This window comes from Anopheles funestus, chromosome X, assembly GCF_943734845.2.
Source record: "Anopheles funestus chromosome X, idAnoFuneDA-416_04, whole genome shotgun sequence".
NCBI lineage: Eukaryota > Metazoa > Arthropoda > Insecta > Diptera > Culicidae > Anopheles > Anopheles funestus.
The window spans coordinates 15,767,054-15,781,876 of NC_064597.1; the positions used below are offsets into that span (position 1 = coordinate 15,767,054).

At 46.3% G+C, this 14,823-nt stretch overlaps 2 protein-coding genes across 2 annotated transcripts; one reads left to right on the forward strand and one right to left on the reverse strand.

Annotated features, from left to right (window-relative positions):
• Positions 1-1,038: 1,038 nt before the first annotated feature.
• Positions 1,039-9,496, forward strand: LOC125764803 (uncharacterized). Its single transcript, XM_049429395.1, has 6 exons — positions 1,039-2,329; positions 4,830-5,119; positions 5,883-6,067; positions 6,152-6,299; positions 6,368-6,535; positions 7,401-9,496. The coding sequence occupies exons 1-6, from the start codon at positions 2,286-2,288 to the stop codon at positions 8,738-8,740; spliced, it is 2,175 nt and encodes a 724-aa protein (XP_049285352.1). The 5' UTR covers positions 1,039-2,285; the 3' UTR covers positions 8,741-9,496.
• A 95-nt stretch (positions 9,497-9,591) lies between these two features.
• On the reverse strand, positions 9,592-14,603 carry LOC125764870 (paired box protein Pax-6-like). The gene is made up of 6 exons (XM_049429507.1): positions 14,555-14,603; positions 12,897-12,916; positions 12,403-12,568; positions 12,154-12,334; positions 11,490-12,089; positions 9,592-11,065 (listed from the first exon to the last, which is right to left on the reverse strand). The coding sequence occupies exons 1-6, from the start codon at positions 14,572-14,574 to the stop codon at positions 10,337-10,339; spliced, it is 1,716 nt and encodes a 571-aa protein (XP_049285464.1). The 5' UTR covers positions 14,575-14,603; the 3' UTR covers positions 9,592-10,336.
• Between the last annotated feature and the right edge of the window lie 220 nt (positions 14,604-14,823).

Here is a 14,823-nt window from a genome sequence, read left to right on the forward strand (position 1 = left end):
AGCTGGAAACGATAGGAAAATGAGGAAGATGTCATTGAGACGAAGCAGTAATTGCAAGCAGCAATCTTTCCAAAAGTCACGAAAAAACAACGGTGACACTCGTTGTTCCATTACCTTTCCTCCTGTTACTCTTATTCGCAACCCCCTAAAACCCTCCAGACCCTTATGGGATGAAATTTCCCCCCGGGGGTATATTGGTGGGCGGGAGTAATTTTGCTTTCCCGTAGCATAAGGCTGGAATCGGACCTGCATCGATCCTGCTTCACAACGAAGCGAAGAAAGAGGGCATACACTATGTATAGAATAATGCGTATTATACAAGCTGGGGCCAATGTGGTACAAACAAAGGGTCGTACGGAGCGAAGCCAGACATCTAGCATTTGGCCTGTACGCTACAATCGCCACAACCCCGATCGCAATATGGTTGCAGTTAGAAAGCACTTTAAAACCCGTACATGTGTGTGTGTTGTTTTGTTTGTTTTTTAATTGCATTTTTTTAAAACAAGAGTATAATGATCGGGTTTCGTGCTGCAACCGCGCTGCACTCTTCAGGGGTGTATTTTTTTTCTCTTCTCATGCGAAATAGATGGCGCCGGCAAATGGATGGAGATAATTTTAGAAAAGTAAATCGTACGCCTGCGGCGAAGGGACCCGGCTTTTTTGCGTTCCAAAAAACTTCATGAAACTAGATTGCGCACAATGTATTTGTGATGGAAAACGGAAAGTAATGAGAGAAAGCAAGGGGGTGGATTTCTTAAGGATCCTCAGTAAGGGGGATTTTACTTCGATGTGGTTCGGTTTCGCATCACATTCTAGCACCCTGATTGTCACCAACAGCTCGATGTTCTAAGGCCAGGCGCTGTTCTGTGATGCAATTATTAAACAACTTTCGTCATATGTATGAATTTCTTTTCACACCATCATCTACGGGGGACGCGGGGATGGTGGTGAAACGCATGGTCCTGTGTTACAAGTAGGGGTGGGATGGAAAGGGTGAAAGGGAAAGGAAAGGGGGTGGGGGGGGGGGGGGGGGTTTGCTAAGGAAGGTAATAAACGATCGCAACCACGACGACGACGACGTTGTCCGAGGCCGAAGATAGTTTATGCTAGCCCGCAAGGAGCATACACACCATAGTGCTCCCACCGTACACACACACACGTGCGCACATGCACGCTATAGGGCAAGCGCATGACCCTTGCCGGTGGGATATGCGGGTGGCGGTGGGGATTGCTGCAAGTAGCAGCAACACACAAAACATAGCCAAAGACGTTGTCGCTTCATTTCTTCGCTAACTCCGTGCGGAAGAACAACGCGTTGTCGTCTTCTACTGCTGTTGCTGCTGCTGCTGCTGCTACTGCTGCTCTGGTGCGCCTGTTGTGTACTGTGTGTCTCTCTCTCTGTGTGTGTGTTGTGTACTTTTTTTGCGTGTGTGTGTTGTTTGTGAAAAATCGCGGTTTTTTTTCCTTGCCTCAAATATCACTATCTTGCGGTGGTCGCGTTACCGTGTGCGTTACTGTGACCGGGCGTGCTGTGCGTGTGCGTGTGTGTGTGCGGTGCGTCCGTGTGTCGTGAGGCTGTCGTATCGGCTTTCCATCTGCTCTTCAGAAGCGTATGCGGGGCCTAGTCCAGGAGAAGAAGGGAGAAGAAGAGGGTGGTCAGTTAGGGGTCAACAAATTTTTAAGGGGTAAATGCATTAAACAATCGTACACCACAGCTAAACTTTACTATTTGGAACATTCAAAACAAATCTAAACACGTAGTAATGATTGGAAGGTTGTTTAAAACTTGTAAACCATGTTAGTACAATTTTAAAATAAAATTATTCAAAAAGTTGTTTTGAAAAAGTTAAGAAGTACCAAAAAATACAACCCCAAAAACAGCCACACTCCAAGCCCTTCTCACTGCTGAGGTCGTTCGGATTCGCCTTCGAATGACGGATGGGAACAGCTTGAACAGATAGGAAGCACGTATCTTATTCAATGCAATTGGCCGCTCAAAAACGAATCGTTAGTAAAATGCATACAACTTACATGTTAAACTATTAAAACCAAAAATTGTTTCGAAAACTAAATTCCCACAAAAAAAAAAAACAAACCAAACGGCAGGCACTGCAGCGTCGCACCGCACACAAGACGAACGAAACGAGCGCTAAACAAAAGAGAAAAAAAGAAACGTAAAGTAAAAGAAGAAAAAGAATCCCGAAGCAGACGAAATTGAAGAAGAAGAAAAGAGAAGAAAAAGAAGAGGAAAAAGAGCAAAAGAAAAGCCAAAAAGCCATAAAGCCATGTTCTCGATTGAATCCATTTTAAAGTCTCAAATCTCACAGAGGTAGTGTAGCACGTCCCTGGTTCCGTTCCAGCGCACAACAGGATATGTTTTTTGTGTTTCAAAGCCGTCGAGCAAACTTGATGAGGAAACTGGTGGCCCCGGGGCGGGTCATGATTAGTATTGCCGTTTTGCAAAAGTTTCAAACGACCAAAGAAGCAATCGAACGCTGTCGAGGTGAGGAAACCACATCAACAACAACAACAACAACAACCAACAACAAGCAAAACCAATTTAAAAAAAACATCAGCAAAAAAATAAGACAAACAACAAACTAGCAGCAACAAGAAAGACAACAACAACAACAAAATGAGAGAAAACAGTATTAAAAAATCAAACAGCAGAAGAAAAAGAAGACGAAGAAAACGATCGACAAAAGCGGAAGAAGAAACAGAAGAACAGAAAAGAAAAGAACAAACCCAACATAAAAAAACACATCACATTATGGAAAATATGACATGATTTCTTTATCTGTTACGGACTAGTCCGACAGAGTTGCAAAAAGCGAACAAAAAAAACAAACTCCAAAAGAAAATGGAAGTGTTTAAATGATTTTGTTTCTTACAATACTTTAATCGCTTAGCGCAAAAGTTTGGTTCCAATATAATTGGCTTTTGGTAGGTTGATGCGTGTACTTGTGTGTGGGAAAATCCATTTTCCACCCTGGGATGGGGCAGTATAGGGCAGGGCCCGGCAAACGGGGTAAGGAGGAGGGCCGAGCAAAGTGAGCCCATCCAAGAAAGTTGCCCGCATTACACGCGCGCGCGATGCACAATACGAAGCGGTTAGTTGTTTAATAGCAACTCCCGACCCTCGTATAAGGATGAGCCCCCCTTCCCACCCGTCTACGAGGGGAAAAGGTAGGGAAATTGAGGTATGAGGGTGTGTGCGTGGGTTGTGGGTGGCCTAAGAACGCATCCGGCATCGGCGCACTCCCGGTGTGTGAGTGCGTGCGCGTGTGTATGTGTGCGTGTTTCTGAAGCACTTTTCACTGCTGCAACGGGAACAGTACGGGGGTGGATAGATGGGAAAAACTATACGATTTCCCTGTACAACACCGTCCCTGCTTTTGCCTTGAAAGGCAAAAAAGGAGTAAATAGAAGGGTTGGAGGAGATGGGATGGCTTTGATAGTTTGCTGCAAAAGCGCGCACTATTATTAAACAACGAACGCGCTTCGGCGGGCTCAATTAACCGTTTTTAAACAAATCACGGACAACGCCGTAGATAGTGGGATGGAACTATGGTTTTTGGTATTTGGTGCTCCTCGTTACAAGGATAGCTATTTGTGGGGAAGCGTTAAAGTGTAACAGATGTGGTTTCATACAATGCCTCACGCCCCACCGCGGGGAAATGTTAACTGAATGCGAATATTATGGAAAAGAAAATATTTTTCTTTCGAACCCAACCAGATCACCACCAAGACTGGAGTGTTTTTATTTTTTGGGTAGGAAATCGTTTATTCTAACATCTAAACGATCGTTGCTCTTGTAAAACCAAATAACATCACATTCCATATACGGCAAATTGCTTTTGAAGCCACGCCAAGTATTTACAATAAACACGGAAATCAGCTAAATGTTAGCATTGCTGCGCTTTTAATTGGCCAGCGAACGTGCGATCGTACGAACCGCTTCCGTAGTCGTGTGCGATAAGGGGGCAGATCCTTGTGATCTTTCGTAAGCATTTGTTTGGGTTCGATTCTCCATTTCTCTTCTCCACGGGCTGTTTTATGACATTTTTCTCCGGTGTTGCATGTATATATGTATTGGTTGTTGCTAAAAGAAAGAATTAAAAAAAGAAGCAAAAGACGCCGCGGATAAAGAGGGTGGGGGGAGGGAAGCATGGTTGTTTGATAAACTAAAATAGTAAACAAAAAAGGTTGCTTAGTTTTTCATTGTCTTTCTACATGAATAAAGCACGCAAGAAAAGAAAAGGGCGACCCACACGACGAAGAGAGAAAAAAAAATGAAAACAGTTTTTGTCGTCGATTGCTTGATCTGTGCAGGAAATGATGTTTCAAGGATGCTCCAAACGGTTGTGTTTGATTGCTTACGATTTCCGGAACGACTAGTACAAGGCGAGAGGGAGATGGAGAATGTTGAGAATTATCAGCGAGAAAAAAAACAAATAACATCTCACCACCAACCCAGCCCAGCGGTGATCGCATTCCCTGATTTGCGATCCACAATATCTCCACTTCTCGTACGAAATCTCGCCTTGTCCCTCTCTCTCTCTTCTTCTTGATTAATCATATATAATGCCTTTCGTCCGTTTGTTTTTTTTAAATACATGATGAATTATAATGTCTCTATAAAACCGCAACGTGTCAAGTCGAACCAGTTTAATTAGCCGGGAGTTTGCGCCTGCTTGCTGCTCCTTTTTTCTTCTCTTTCTCTTTCTCTCTCGCTCTCTCTGTTTCTCTCTCTCTCTCTTCCGTTTTTATCCTTTTGCTGTAACCGCGGGACGCATATATACGGACACATAACAACGGATAACGGTTAGAGTTAGGATGCAGATACAGCACGTACGAGATCTGTGCGCCGTGCCAGGGGCGGCGGCCGAGCTCAACTGTACCGGTGACATCCTATCCGTGCAGAACCTGCTGCCGCAGCTAGCGGCACCGGAGAACAAGCCGCACCAGTGCCAGCAATGCTTGAAGAGCTTCTCCTCCAACCATCAGCTGGTGCAGCACATCCGCGTGCACACGGGCGAGAAGCCCTACAAATGTTCCTACTGTGATCGGAAGTTTAAGCAGCTTTCCCATGTGCAGCAGCACACCCGTCTGCACACCGGTAACGTGTTTTGCTGCGTCGCGATAAGCGACGGCTAGACATTGGCCACCGGCAAAGCGTGGATTGCGCGCCAGACTACGTCCCGCGAGCTCTGCCAAACAAGAAGTGTCTCCGAATTCCTCAATGTGAGTGTGAGTGGAAGCGTGTGTGTGTGTGTTGGATTGTGTGCCAACACAACCGTCGCAACTAGCACGATATCCCAGCTGCCCCGGGGGTAGGTTAGTATGGGCCGATGCCGAAGGGTAAGGTTGGGACGCCCATTTGCAAGAGAGCAGAAGATAGAAAGCGCGTAAGTATGTGTGGTGATTAGTGGTGCCCAATTGCCCACGGCTTCCCAGAGACGAGGGTCACCAGACAGGTGAGGTTATCCTAGGTGTATAAGGCCAACGATTCACCTTTTCGGATTTCAAAAAGAACGGACATTTACCATTTTTTTGTACAGAGAGTTCTGAACACTCTTCAGTCGCTCACACCGCAAAACAAACTACGAAATGGCATTCTATAGTGTGTTAGCGCGGTTTTGGTGAACCAGTAATACGATTAATTTTAAGTGTATCAACCACACCCAACACTCCGTTACCGAAAGCAACACCAACAGAGCAGCAGCAGATACTGGACGGTGTTGTTTTCTGTCGCGAGTGGTACCCTGTTAAAGCTATCTGTTTAATGATCGACCCTCAATCATATCTGCACCTCTAACAGTATCTTTTTCTCTTTTGTGCACTAATGCCATCCATCCCCCCACCATCCCTGGGTTTCATAGGCGAACGTCCGTACAAGTGCCATCTGCCGGACTGTGGTCGTGCTTTTATTCAGCTTTCTAACTTGCAACAGCATCTGCGCAACCACGATGCGCAGGTCGAGCGCGCCAAAAGTCGCCCATTTCACTGCAACTTGTGCGGCAAGGGTTTTGCGACCGAGTCCAGCCTGCGGACTCACACTTCGAAGGTAAGATGATGGTTTCCAAGAGACGGAGAAGAAATACTAATCGTGTCCTTGTGGGTTTTTTTGTTGCATTCTCTGGTACACTAGGAGCTTCAGCTGCATCTCGGTGTGTTGCAGCAGCATGCCGCCCTGATCAGCAACTCGAACAGCGTCACCTGTAACGTGTGCAGTAAAATCTTTCTTGGCGTCGAAGCACTGAACGAACACATCAAGTACACGCACAAGGAGGTGGCAGGTATGGGTTGAGAAGATAACCGCAGCTTCTGAGTGTGTTATGAACACATTGCCTTCCGTTTTTCACAGTGAAGCGGCGCGTCGCAAACCATCCCTGTCCGATGTGCGGGAAGCATTACGTCAATGAGGGTTGCCTGCGAAAGCATCTGCTAACACATCCACGCACACCGACGTTCCGTTCGAATCTTCAGATGTGGCCATGCTCGGTGTGTCAGGCCGTATTTACGCATGAATCTGGTACGTTACTGTGCTCGTTTCTCCGAAAAAAACCCCCGCTGGGTGAGAGATATACATATCAATTTCTTCTAACGACCTGCAAGGTCATCAATATTTCTGCCGTAACTGGCTTACCAGATTGAATTCTACCACCCGATTTTTCCTGAGATACAACAGAACTCTGGGGCGGCCCGGTGGTGCATGTGAAAAACGGCGCCCGTCCACACGGCAGGGACCGGGTTCAAATCCCATCCGGACCGTCCCCCCGTAGCATGGACTGACTATCCTGCCACGTGGTAAAATAAGTCTTGATACGGCCAGGCCGTTCTAACCGAGCAAAAAAAAAAAAAACAACAGAACTCTGGTATAGTTCATTTATGGTGCACTCTAAAAAACATCGTTAGGTTACGAGGAAACTATCAAAAGTCAACAATTTAATAATATTCTAAAAAGAAGATACTATAATCTTGTACTTGATTTGGATTTCGAATGAAAATGTGTCAGGATTACAAAACAAATAGAATTAAACATAAAAACTATTCCGATTAAGTGCTATCACTTTATTTGAAGAATGAATACTTCAAATCAATCGTTCGTAGGAGGGCACCGTGGTGTGCGCAGAAGTGCTCGTGCGCAAGCCGGCATGGAGCCGCCACGGGCACAGATCTTGGTAGTAGTAGCATTTTAATCGGATTTTTTTTTGCCAAATATTACTAACGCCTTCATTAACGTGCCTTTTTTCGTGAAGATTAAAAAAAAATATTAACTTTTACATTGGATTCGAATTTTTTAATTCATGAATTCTTCACTGTGTGCGAATGCAGTTTTATTTGAAAATATTTTTCCATTTTCCTTCCTTAACACATTCCCGGTTTTCCCGTTGTAGGTTTAATCACGCACATCGAACACATGAAGATGGACCCGAAGCATCAGTTTGCCGCCCAGTACATGTTCACGAAAGCGGTGGTGGAGCAGCGCGAGAAGGAATCGGCCGGCGGTGGTAGTAGTATGGTCGGTATGGGCGGTGTACCGGGTTTAACCGGCTCGATGGTGACGGTGAAGGAGCTTACGCACAACAGCATCTCGCCACTAAACTATTCGGAAAATTCGTCCACGATGGGATCGGAAAAGAATGGCGAAAGTACGGGCGCTAGCGGTGGTGGTGGCGCCGTTACCGGTGCAGGTGTCGGCGTAGGCAGCGGCAATAATGGTGGCGGAGGCGGTGCAGGTGGTAGCGGTGGTGGTGTGGCGACGGGTTCGGTGTTCGATAATCACCGTATGCCCAACCCGCACGGTTTACCCTTCGGTGGTAGCGGGGGCACCAACGGAGGTACCGGTGGCGGGGTAGGCGGCGGTAATGGGGGTACGATCGGTGGTACGAACGGTGGTACGAATGGGGTGGGCGGTATCTGCGCCGGTGGCAGTGCGCTCGATAACAATAATAGTCAATTTTCGCGCATGATGATGATACAGGAGCCGAAGTTCGAGCCGGATCTGATGCTGAACGAGGGTACACCGTCGGCGGTGCAGGCGGCGGTGGTCAATCTCGCGACCGCGATGCGCATCGGACAGACGTTTAAGAGCAACACGATGCACGGCGAGCTGCACGGTAACGCGAACCTTGGTCCGTTGAAGAAGAAAAGTAATATGCTTAATTTTAACGACACCAAATACACACTAGCTAACCGTCAAAAATATCCCGTGGCGTCTACAGAGTCGTCGATCGGTCAGAACCACTGTCCCGCTACCTCGGAGACGGCGATACGAATCCAGCAGGCGGAAGCGATCCTGCGCTCACAGGCGGAAGCCGCCCTACGTTTGGCAGTGTCCCAGGCCCAAGCCGTCGTCTCATCGAACGCTGGCATTGGCAGTGGTGCTGGTGGCGGGGGCGGTGGAGGTGGAGGAGGTACGGGCGGTGGCAATGGAGTCGGTGGGGCCGGGGGTCCGGGTGGACCGGTCGGTGTACCGCTCGGAGGTATGCTAGGGCACCATAATCCGCATGCGCTCGTATCTGGTCGCAGCTGCAACGAGGATGCCCGTACGGCCAACGAAAACTGCAGCCAGTTCGATCCAACGGGTGAACATCTGCGGGCGGCAATGCGCGAACATCAGGCGCAGCAGCAAGCGAACGATGATTGTCACCCGTTCGCCCACAGTCCCGTACCGCGCAACGGACTGGACCTTACCGATGAGTTCCTAAAGAGTGAAAATGTGCTGAAAGGATGAGAGTAGACGGCATACTGCTACCACCACTAAAAAATGCGCACCGAACAAAAGCGCTCCAAAAGCGCACAGAAATGAAACGGTGTCGCACACGATGGTAGCTTCCATTTTGTTTTTGTTTTTTTTTTTAAAGCGACTATTGTGGGTGTTAAGCACCACCGCAACACGGGGGTTAGTTATTATCTACCTTTTTAATGGTATATAAAATACCTTGGTGCATTTACTGTTTGTGGGGAGAAGAATCGAATGCATGAGCAACGGCGGAGCGAAATCGAATGGAAGAAATTGAACGCAACTCACTAGCAGAGAACGAAAACGTGAATCCTAGCAATCTATTACGATTGTGATTAACCTTCCCGATTTCGTCCAGAAGCAGAAAATGGAAGTGCAACGCGGTGTTGCGCACATCAAAATGAAAGGATTATTTTGTTTTTGCAAATTAACAAAAAAAAGCAAAAACTTTTAAGACTAAACAACAAGAAAACACGAAACAACTAATTGAGAAATGGGAGCGAGCAACAGAACATGCTCTAAGGCACGACCGAGAAAAGGCAGAAGAAAATATTAACAACAAAAATAACAAAACGAAATGTGAAGAAAGGGACTCGATGTGTGAATTAATAAGCAAAACATGAATTATATGTATAAAAAAAAACAAAACAAACAAAAATAAACCAGACAGATCCCCTTTTTGCTGCATTATGCCACACTCGGAGCAACAACAAAGAAAAATGCTCCGAGCTCAAAAAACGAACCAAACATCTTTTTTTTTTAATTAATTTAGACTAATTACAACCAACTAATATTGAAGAAAGAAAGTAGGAAGAAAAACGACACAAACACGGGACGGTACGTACAATTGGACGCCTTGCGTCAGGAATAATAATAAGATTTCACTATTTATTGTACATTCCGTTTTTTTAAAGTATTGAATAGGTTTTTTCTTCAATTTTTTGTTGTGCTTTGTTTTAATACGTTCATTTCTTATTTTCTCTCTCTCTCCCTCTTTCGTCGACCATTTTAATACTTTATTGGCGTTTCTATTGTTTTGTTTTCTGTTGCTTCCCGTTCCTCCATTTTGCTGTTCCGTTCACCTTTTTTAAATGGTCACAGGTTTTGTTTGTTTGTTTATTTTTATAAAAAATAGCTTATATGTCAAACATGAGACAACAACCATCCTTTCATCTTTCCTTTCCGTTCCCGCTAGGTTTGCAACGTGTGTCGATTACCGTTGTTTGCCATTTCGTATGCAGTAATGCATCGTTTGCAATGATATATTCATTTCTTGTTTAGTAACATAACTTTGCCTTTTCTCTCTTTATCACTCGCCCTCTCTCTCTTTTGCTCATTATCTCTTTTTATCATTTCTTAATCAGGTGACACACAACCAACCGTCATATTATATTCAAACCCATTCCCCACGTTATGCACCATCGAGTTAAATTGTATTACATGTTTGCTCTACTGTTTTCGCTTTCTCGTTTTTTGTTATGGTGTATGTCATGAAATCAGGCTAAGAGTAGTAGCCTAAGTGTAGCGCTACTGGTACCGGTCGCCACCGGTCGATGATGGAGCCGACTCGAGGGCGGCCCCGTGCCATTAACTTTTGTTCCACTCGAGCGTGGACTGGAAGCTGAGGACGCCGGCATTGGTCGGCAGGTTGTACAGCTGGTTCTTCAGGTACATCCCGTTGTAGGACTGATCGACGGCGGCCGCCGCTGCGGCCGAATAGCTGTGATGCATGTTGGCGGCGGCCGAGTAGGCGAAATGGTTGTACAGCGACTTGTCGTCTGAGGTAGATGCGTGCGGGAATCCGGCATTGCTGCCGAGGGTGGGTACCGTACCCATCAGGTTCGCGGTCGAACCGTCCGGCCCGGCCGAACCAGCGCCACCACCACCACCACCACCCCCGCCACCATTCGGACCGACCGCACCAGCACCACCGGCATTCGGGTTGGCGTTCGGAAAGGACAGCTTGAAGGACATGGCGGCCGGTGAGATCTGTTGCGGTGCGGCCGAATGGTTCGGAGCAGGTGGTGACTTCAGTGCGTCCAAATTCTGGAACGACGGTTCCAGCGGGTACGTTTTGCTCAGGTAGTTGCTGTTCGAATCTTCCACGCACATGTTCGAGTCGTACACGTGCGAAACGAGCGGTGCGCTAAGGTTCAGGGAGCAGGAAGAGATGGATGCGTTCTGTACGGCGACGGCCGCGGCTGCTGCTGCTGCTGCCGCCGCTGCGGCCGCTGCCGACGAACTGCCCTCGGACACCGCCTGGGACCGTTGTTTTTCCTCCCGGCGCCATTTGGCCCGTCGGTTAGAGAACCAAACCTGTGGAAAAGTACGAAGTGTTAGTTATCTAGTAAGGGTGTGTTTGATGAAAGGTTCTATAAAAGCTCCCTTTTTTATAGACATGCCAGCAATAGAGCAAACAGTGATAAACTTCTCGTTTGCGATCAACAAGGCAGACACCAAAATGATATGTGATCATACTTTTGAAGTCGTTCAATGAGTAAATATTCATTGTAGAGATATGCACTAAATGCTTACTGTAAACCGATCATTCTAAAACCTGGAGAATGCAGTACCAATCACCTGCCGAGAGTGTCATAGTCAGACGATTACACAAAGCCTTTATAGTACCAATACTCCGATACGCCTCCGAGACATGAACTTTGACATCTTAGTCTCAGAGTTTAGGATGTCCTTTTGGCATGTATATGGCAGAAAGCTAACCGATGGAAGAGAACCTCACCTGTATTCTCGCTTCCGGCAGGTTGGTTTTGGAAGACAATCGTTCACGGGAAAACACATCCGGATAGTGCGTCCGCTCAAACTCCTTCTCAAGAAATTCGATCTGATCGACGGTGAAGGACGTACGGTTGCGTTGCAATTTTCGCTTCAAGCTTAACCGCTCGGTATCATTATCGACGAAGACCTGCTTCGTGCCCTGCCCGCCCGGCCCTGTCCCCGTGCCCGCCCCCGTACCGGGCACTCCCGCATCTAGGTTGGTAAAGCAGTGTTTAGCGAATGGGTTCTTCCCGTCGTCCGCGATCGGTTTGACATCGGTCGGGTCCGTACCGCCGCCACCGCCTCCTCCACCACCACCACCGCCACCACCAACACCACCACCGCCAGCTCGGCTGTACGTATCGTTGATGCGCAGCACGGACTCCGCACCCTGCATGGAGCGGCAACTATCACCGTACTTGTAGTGCAGGAAGGATGCATCATTGAGCGATTTCCCCTGAAGATAGCTACCGACCTCGTCGCCGAGTGTGTCCGATGCGTGCGGCTTCTTGCTGAACTCTTTCTGGGCGGCCAGATTGCGCAGTACCCGATTGATGGAGGAAACCTGCTTGCAAGGGTTGGAAGCGATTAGAATCAACAAACGCGCTTCAGAAATGGAGCGTGCTTACGCTGGGTATGTTCTCCGGCGTACAGATACGTTCGTTCAGTAGCTTGTCCCGGATCTCCCAGGCGAAAATGTTCGGGCAGTTGTTTTTGAATTGTGAAATCTTGTTCACCACTTCCGGCGTTGCCACGCGCGGCTTCGATCCACCGATTGCCCGCGGCCGGATGCTACCGGTTTCATAGTACCTGCGGACAAAGATGGCGGACTATTAGACAGGGAACTCTGCGATTGTCATATTCGCTAAGTGTCTTACCGGCCGAGAATTTTGCTGACGCATCCATTAGACACCTGAAGGATGCGCGAAATATCACATGGTCGGGCACCGGCATGGGCCAGCTCCACGATGCGTTGGCGTGTGGAATCAGGCAGAGGTCTACCGCCAACGAATATACCTCCCAGCTGATTGACGCCGCTGTGGCCTACGGGCACGTGGTTGATTGGCGAAATGCACAACAAGTGAGACAAAACCGACAGAAAAAAAGAAACATTCAGAATTAATAATAAATTTTTCGATATGGACTCGTAAAGTCCAGAGTACCTAAAAGTCTAAAAAAGTTTTATCCTGTGATGGAAAATTAATATGAAAAAATAAAGAAAAGATAAAAACTCATAGCACTAAATGTCGTCCGCTTAAATATAAACGAATAAATGTGTCACACATTGTGTTTTGTGGTTTGTGCGTTCCATCGCTTGCAAAGAAACTCATGATATAAACACAGCAAACATCAATGATTACAATTCGATTACCTTCGTTTTTGTATTCCATGCTGCAGCAAGTAGAAAGAAGTGTGTGGGAAGAAAAAAGATGCAAAGGGCGGGTAATTGGGAAATTGGGAGGAAGAAAAGTGAAACATTGTTAGCATTAGTGATCAACACACATCGAGTCACAGTCGGTTTTTTTTTCTTCACGATGTTGTTTTACGATGCATTAAAATGCGAACCAATCCCCAAACCGCGGGGGCTACCGAATCGTATTTTTATCCAATTTCTTAAAGCGGGCATCTTGGGACCGCATGGTCGTTCGCTTCGTCCGCGTGTGCTTGTGCTTACTTACGTGCGGTGGAAAAGCGCCCGTTAAGTACGAACGCTGGACCATTTTTATGCGTACGATCGAGGCTGCAAAAGTTTAAGCGGGAATAATTTGGACAAAATGTCAGTTGGTGTGTGTTTTTTAAAAAATGAAATAACAATTTTCAGCTGAAACACTAGTGCGAAACCTGCACGTTTTTTGCAGATGTGCTTCCTGTGATTGTGAAAAACAAGAAAAACAACCGCCAATTTGTTTTCTGTTTTTCGTACATTGTTTCATTTACTTTGTCGCAAACATTAGTTGGATGAAAAGCTTCAGCAAACATTTTAGTATTTTCAACAGGAGACCATCTGCCGTACGATGTCATTTGCGTTTGTTTGTTCCGTCGCCTTGCACACATACTTCTATGCAATGATCACATTATTTTGCGCGCTTTTCTTTTACGCGTGGGTGTGTACGCTGTGGTGTGCAAACACTTTAGATGGGTATTATTTAATATAGCAAAAAGATTCTCACTGTAACTAGAAACCGTCACTCGCCGTACAGCGTGTTCATCGAAGTTACGCATGCAAGCAACGTGATGCAATAATACTTTTCCATTCTGGAAGTTACAAATGATTTTAAAAACCATCGTGTGTTGTCCATTGTCAGATGGGTTTCGAATTCAAAAGCAACGCATGTGCAATGCATACACTTAGGTGAAACTGCTTCAGGGACGCGATTTCAAAAATTGTCCGCCTTTTCTGTAAGTGTTGCTAAAAAAAGGAACAAAAAGGACTTTCTGTTATAATTTTCAATACTCAAGCTTTTACACGTACGTAAAACGAAGGAAAACAAAAATTAATCTTCTTTTGCTTTCAATCGAACCGTATGTTTGTTGCTTTAGTCAGCAGCAAAACATTTGTAACGACTTCGTATCGTGCTCGTAAGTATTTACTTTTACCGTTTGTTCACTAGTAAAAATATAGCATACGGATTGTGCTTTTGATTTACTGCCATCTAACGTTTTTTTAAATATTAAACAATCCAGACCTTCGTGCTAGGTAAGACCATGCGCTGGAGAAATGACAGAAAACGCTCTCCACTACCACACAGAAGCAACGAAACGAGATGGGCAGCCATCATGCTGTGGCGCATTCCTGCAAGATTCGCTACCGAACCCTGCCAGCCATCATTGGAGCTCTAATCGAATGCAAATTGAACGTGAAAATCAGTCATGCGGAAACGGTACGTTTCGGGGCAATTTTTCACATTTGCCGTGCGTTTTGTGATCGGCAAACAGTTAGCGCCGGTGCCGGACGACGGGACACACTTCCGGGTGGTGGAATAATCGCCGAAAATACGGTTTGTTTATGTTTCTGCACATTCTGTTTACCTTGCGTGTATCAGAGCCATTAAATCAAATCCACACCAAACTGTACACTGACAAGGGATGCTGCGCAAGGGGAACCGTGCGCGGCACGTCAACCGCCGTTGGACGAGGTTTGGGTTGACGTTTGGTTCGAGTTTAGACAGTCGCGTTGAAAGGGTTCACTCGACAACCGTACATGGTGTGTTGTAATGAACAATGGTAAGAATTTTAACAACGAATAAAACAATGTTTTATTTAAATTTTAGACAGAATTTGTTCTTCAACTAGAAATA

Coding starts and splice junctions, on each gene's coding strand:
- LOC125764803 (XM_049429395.1), top strand. CDS start 2,286: ATGTTCTCGATTGAATCCATTTTAAAGTCTCAAATCTCACAGAG. Junction 5,120..5,882: donor GCACACCCGTCTGCACACCG/GTAACGTGTTTT, acceptor TGGGTTTCATAG/GCGAACGTCCGTACAAGTGC. Junction 6,536..7,400: donor CGTATTTACGCATGAATCTG/GTACGTTACTGT, acceptor TTCCCGTTGTAG/GTTTAATCACGCACATCGAA.
- LOC125764870 (XM_049429507.1), bottom strand. CDS start 14,574: ATGGCTCTGATACACGCAAG. Junction 12,335..12,402: donor GTCAGCAAAATTCTCGGCCG/GTAAGACACTTA, acceptor CTTTGTCCGCAG/GTACTATGAAACCGGTAGCA. Junction 12,090..12,153: donor CGCCGGAGAACATACCCAGC/GTAAGCACGCTC, acceptor CCTTGCAAGCAG/GTTTCCTCCATCAATCGGGT.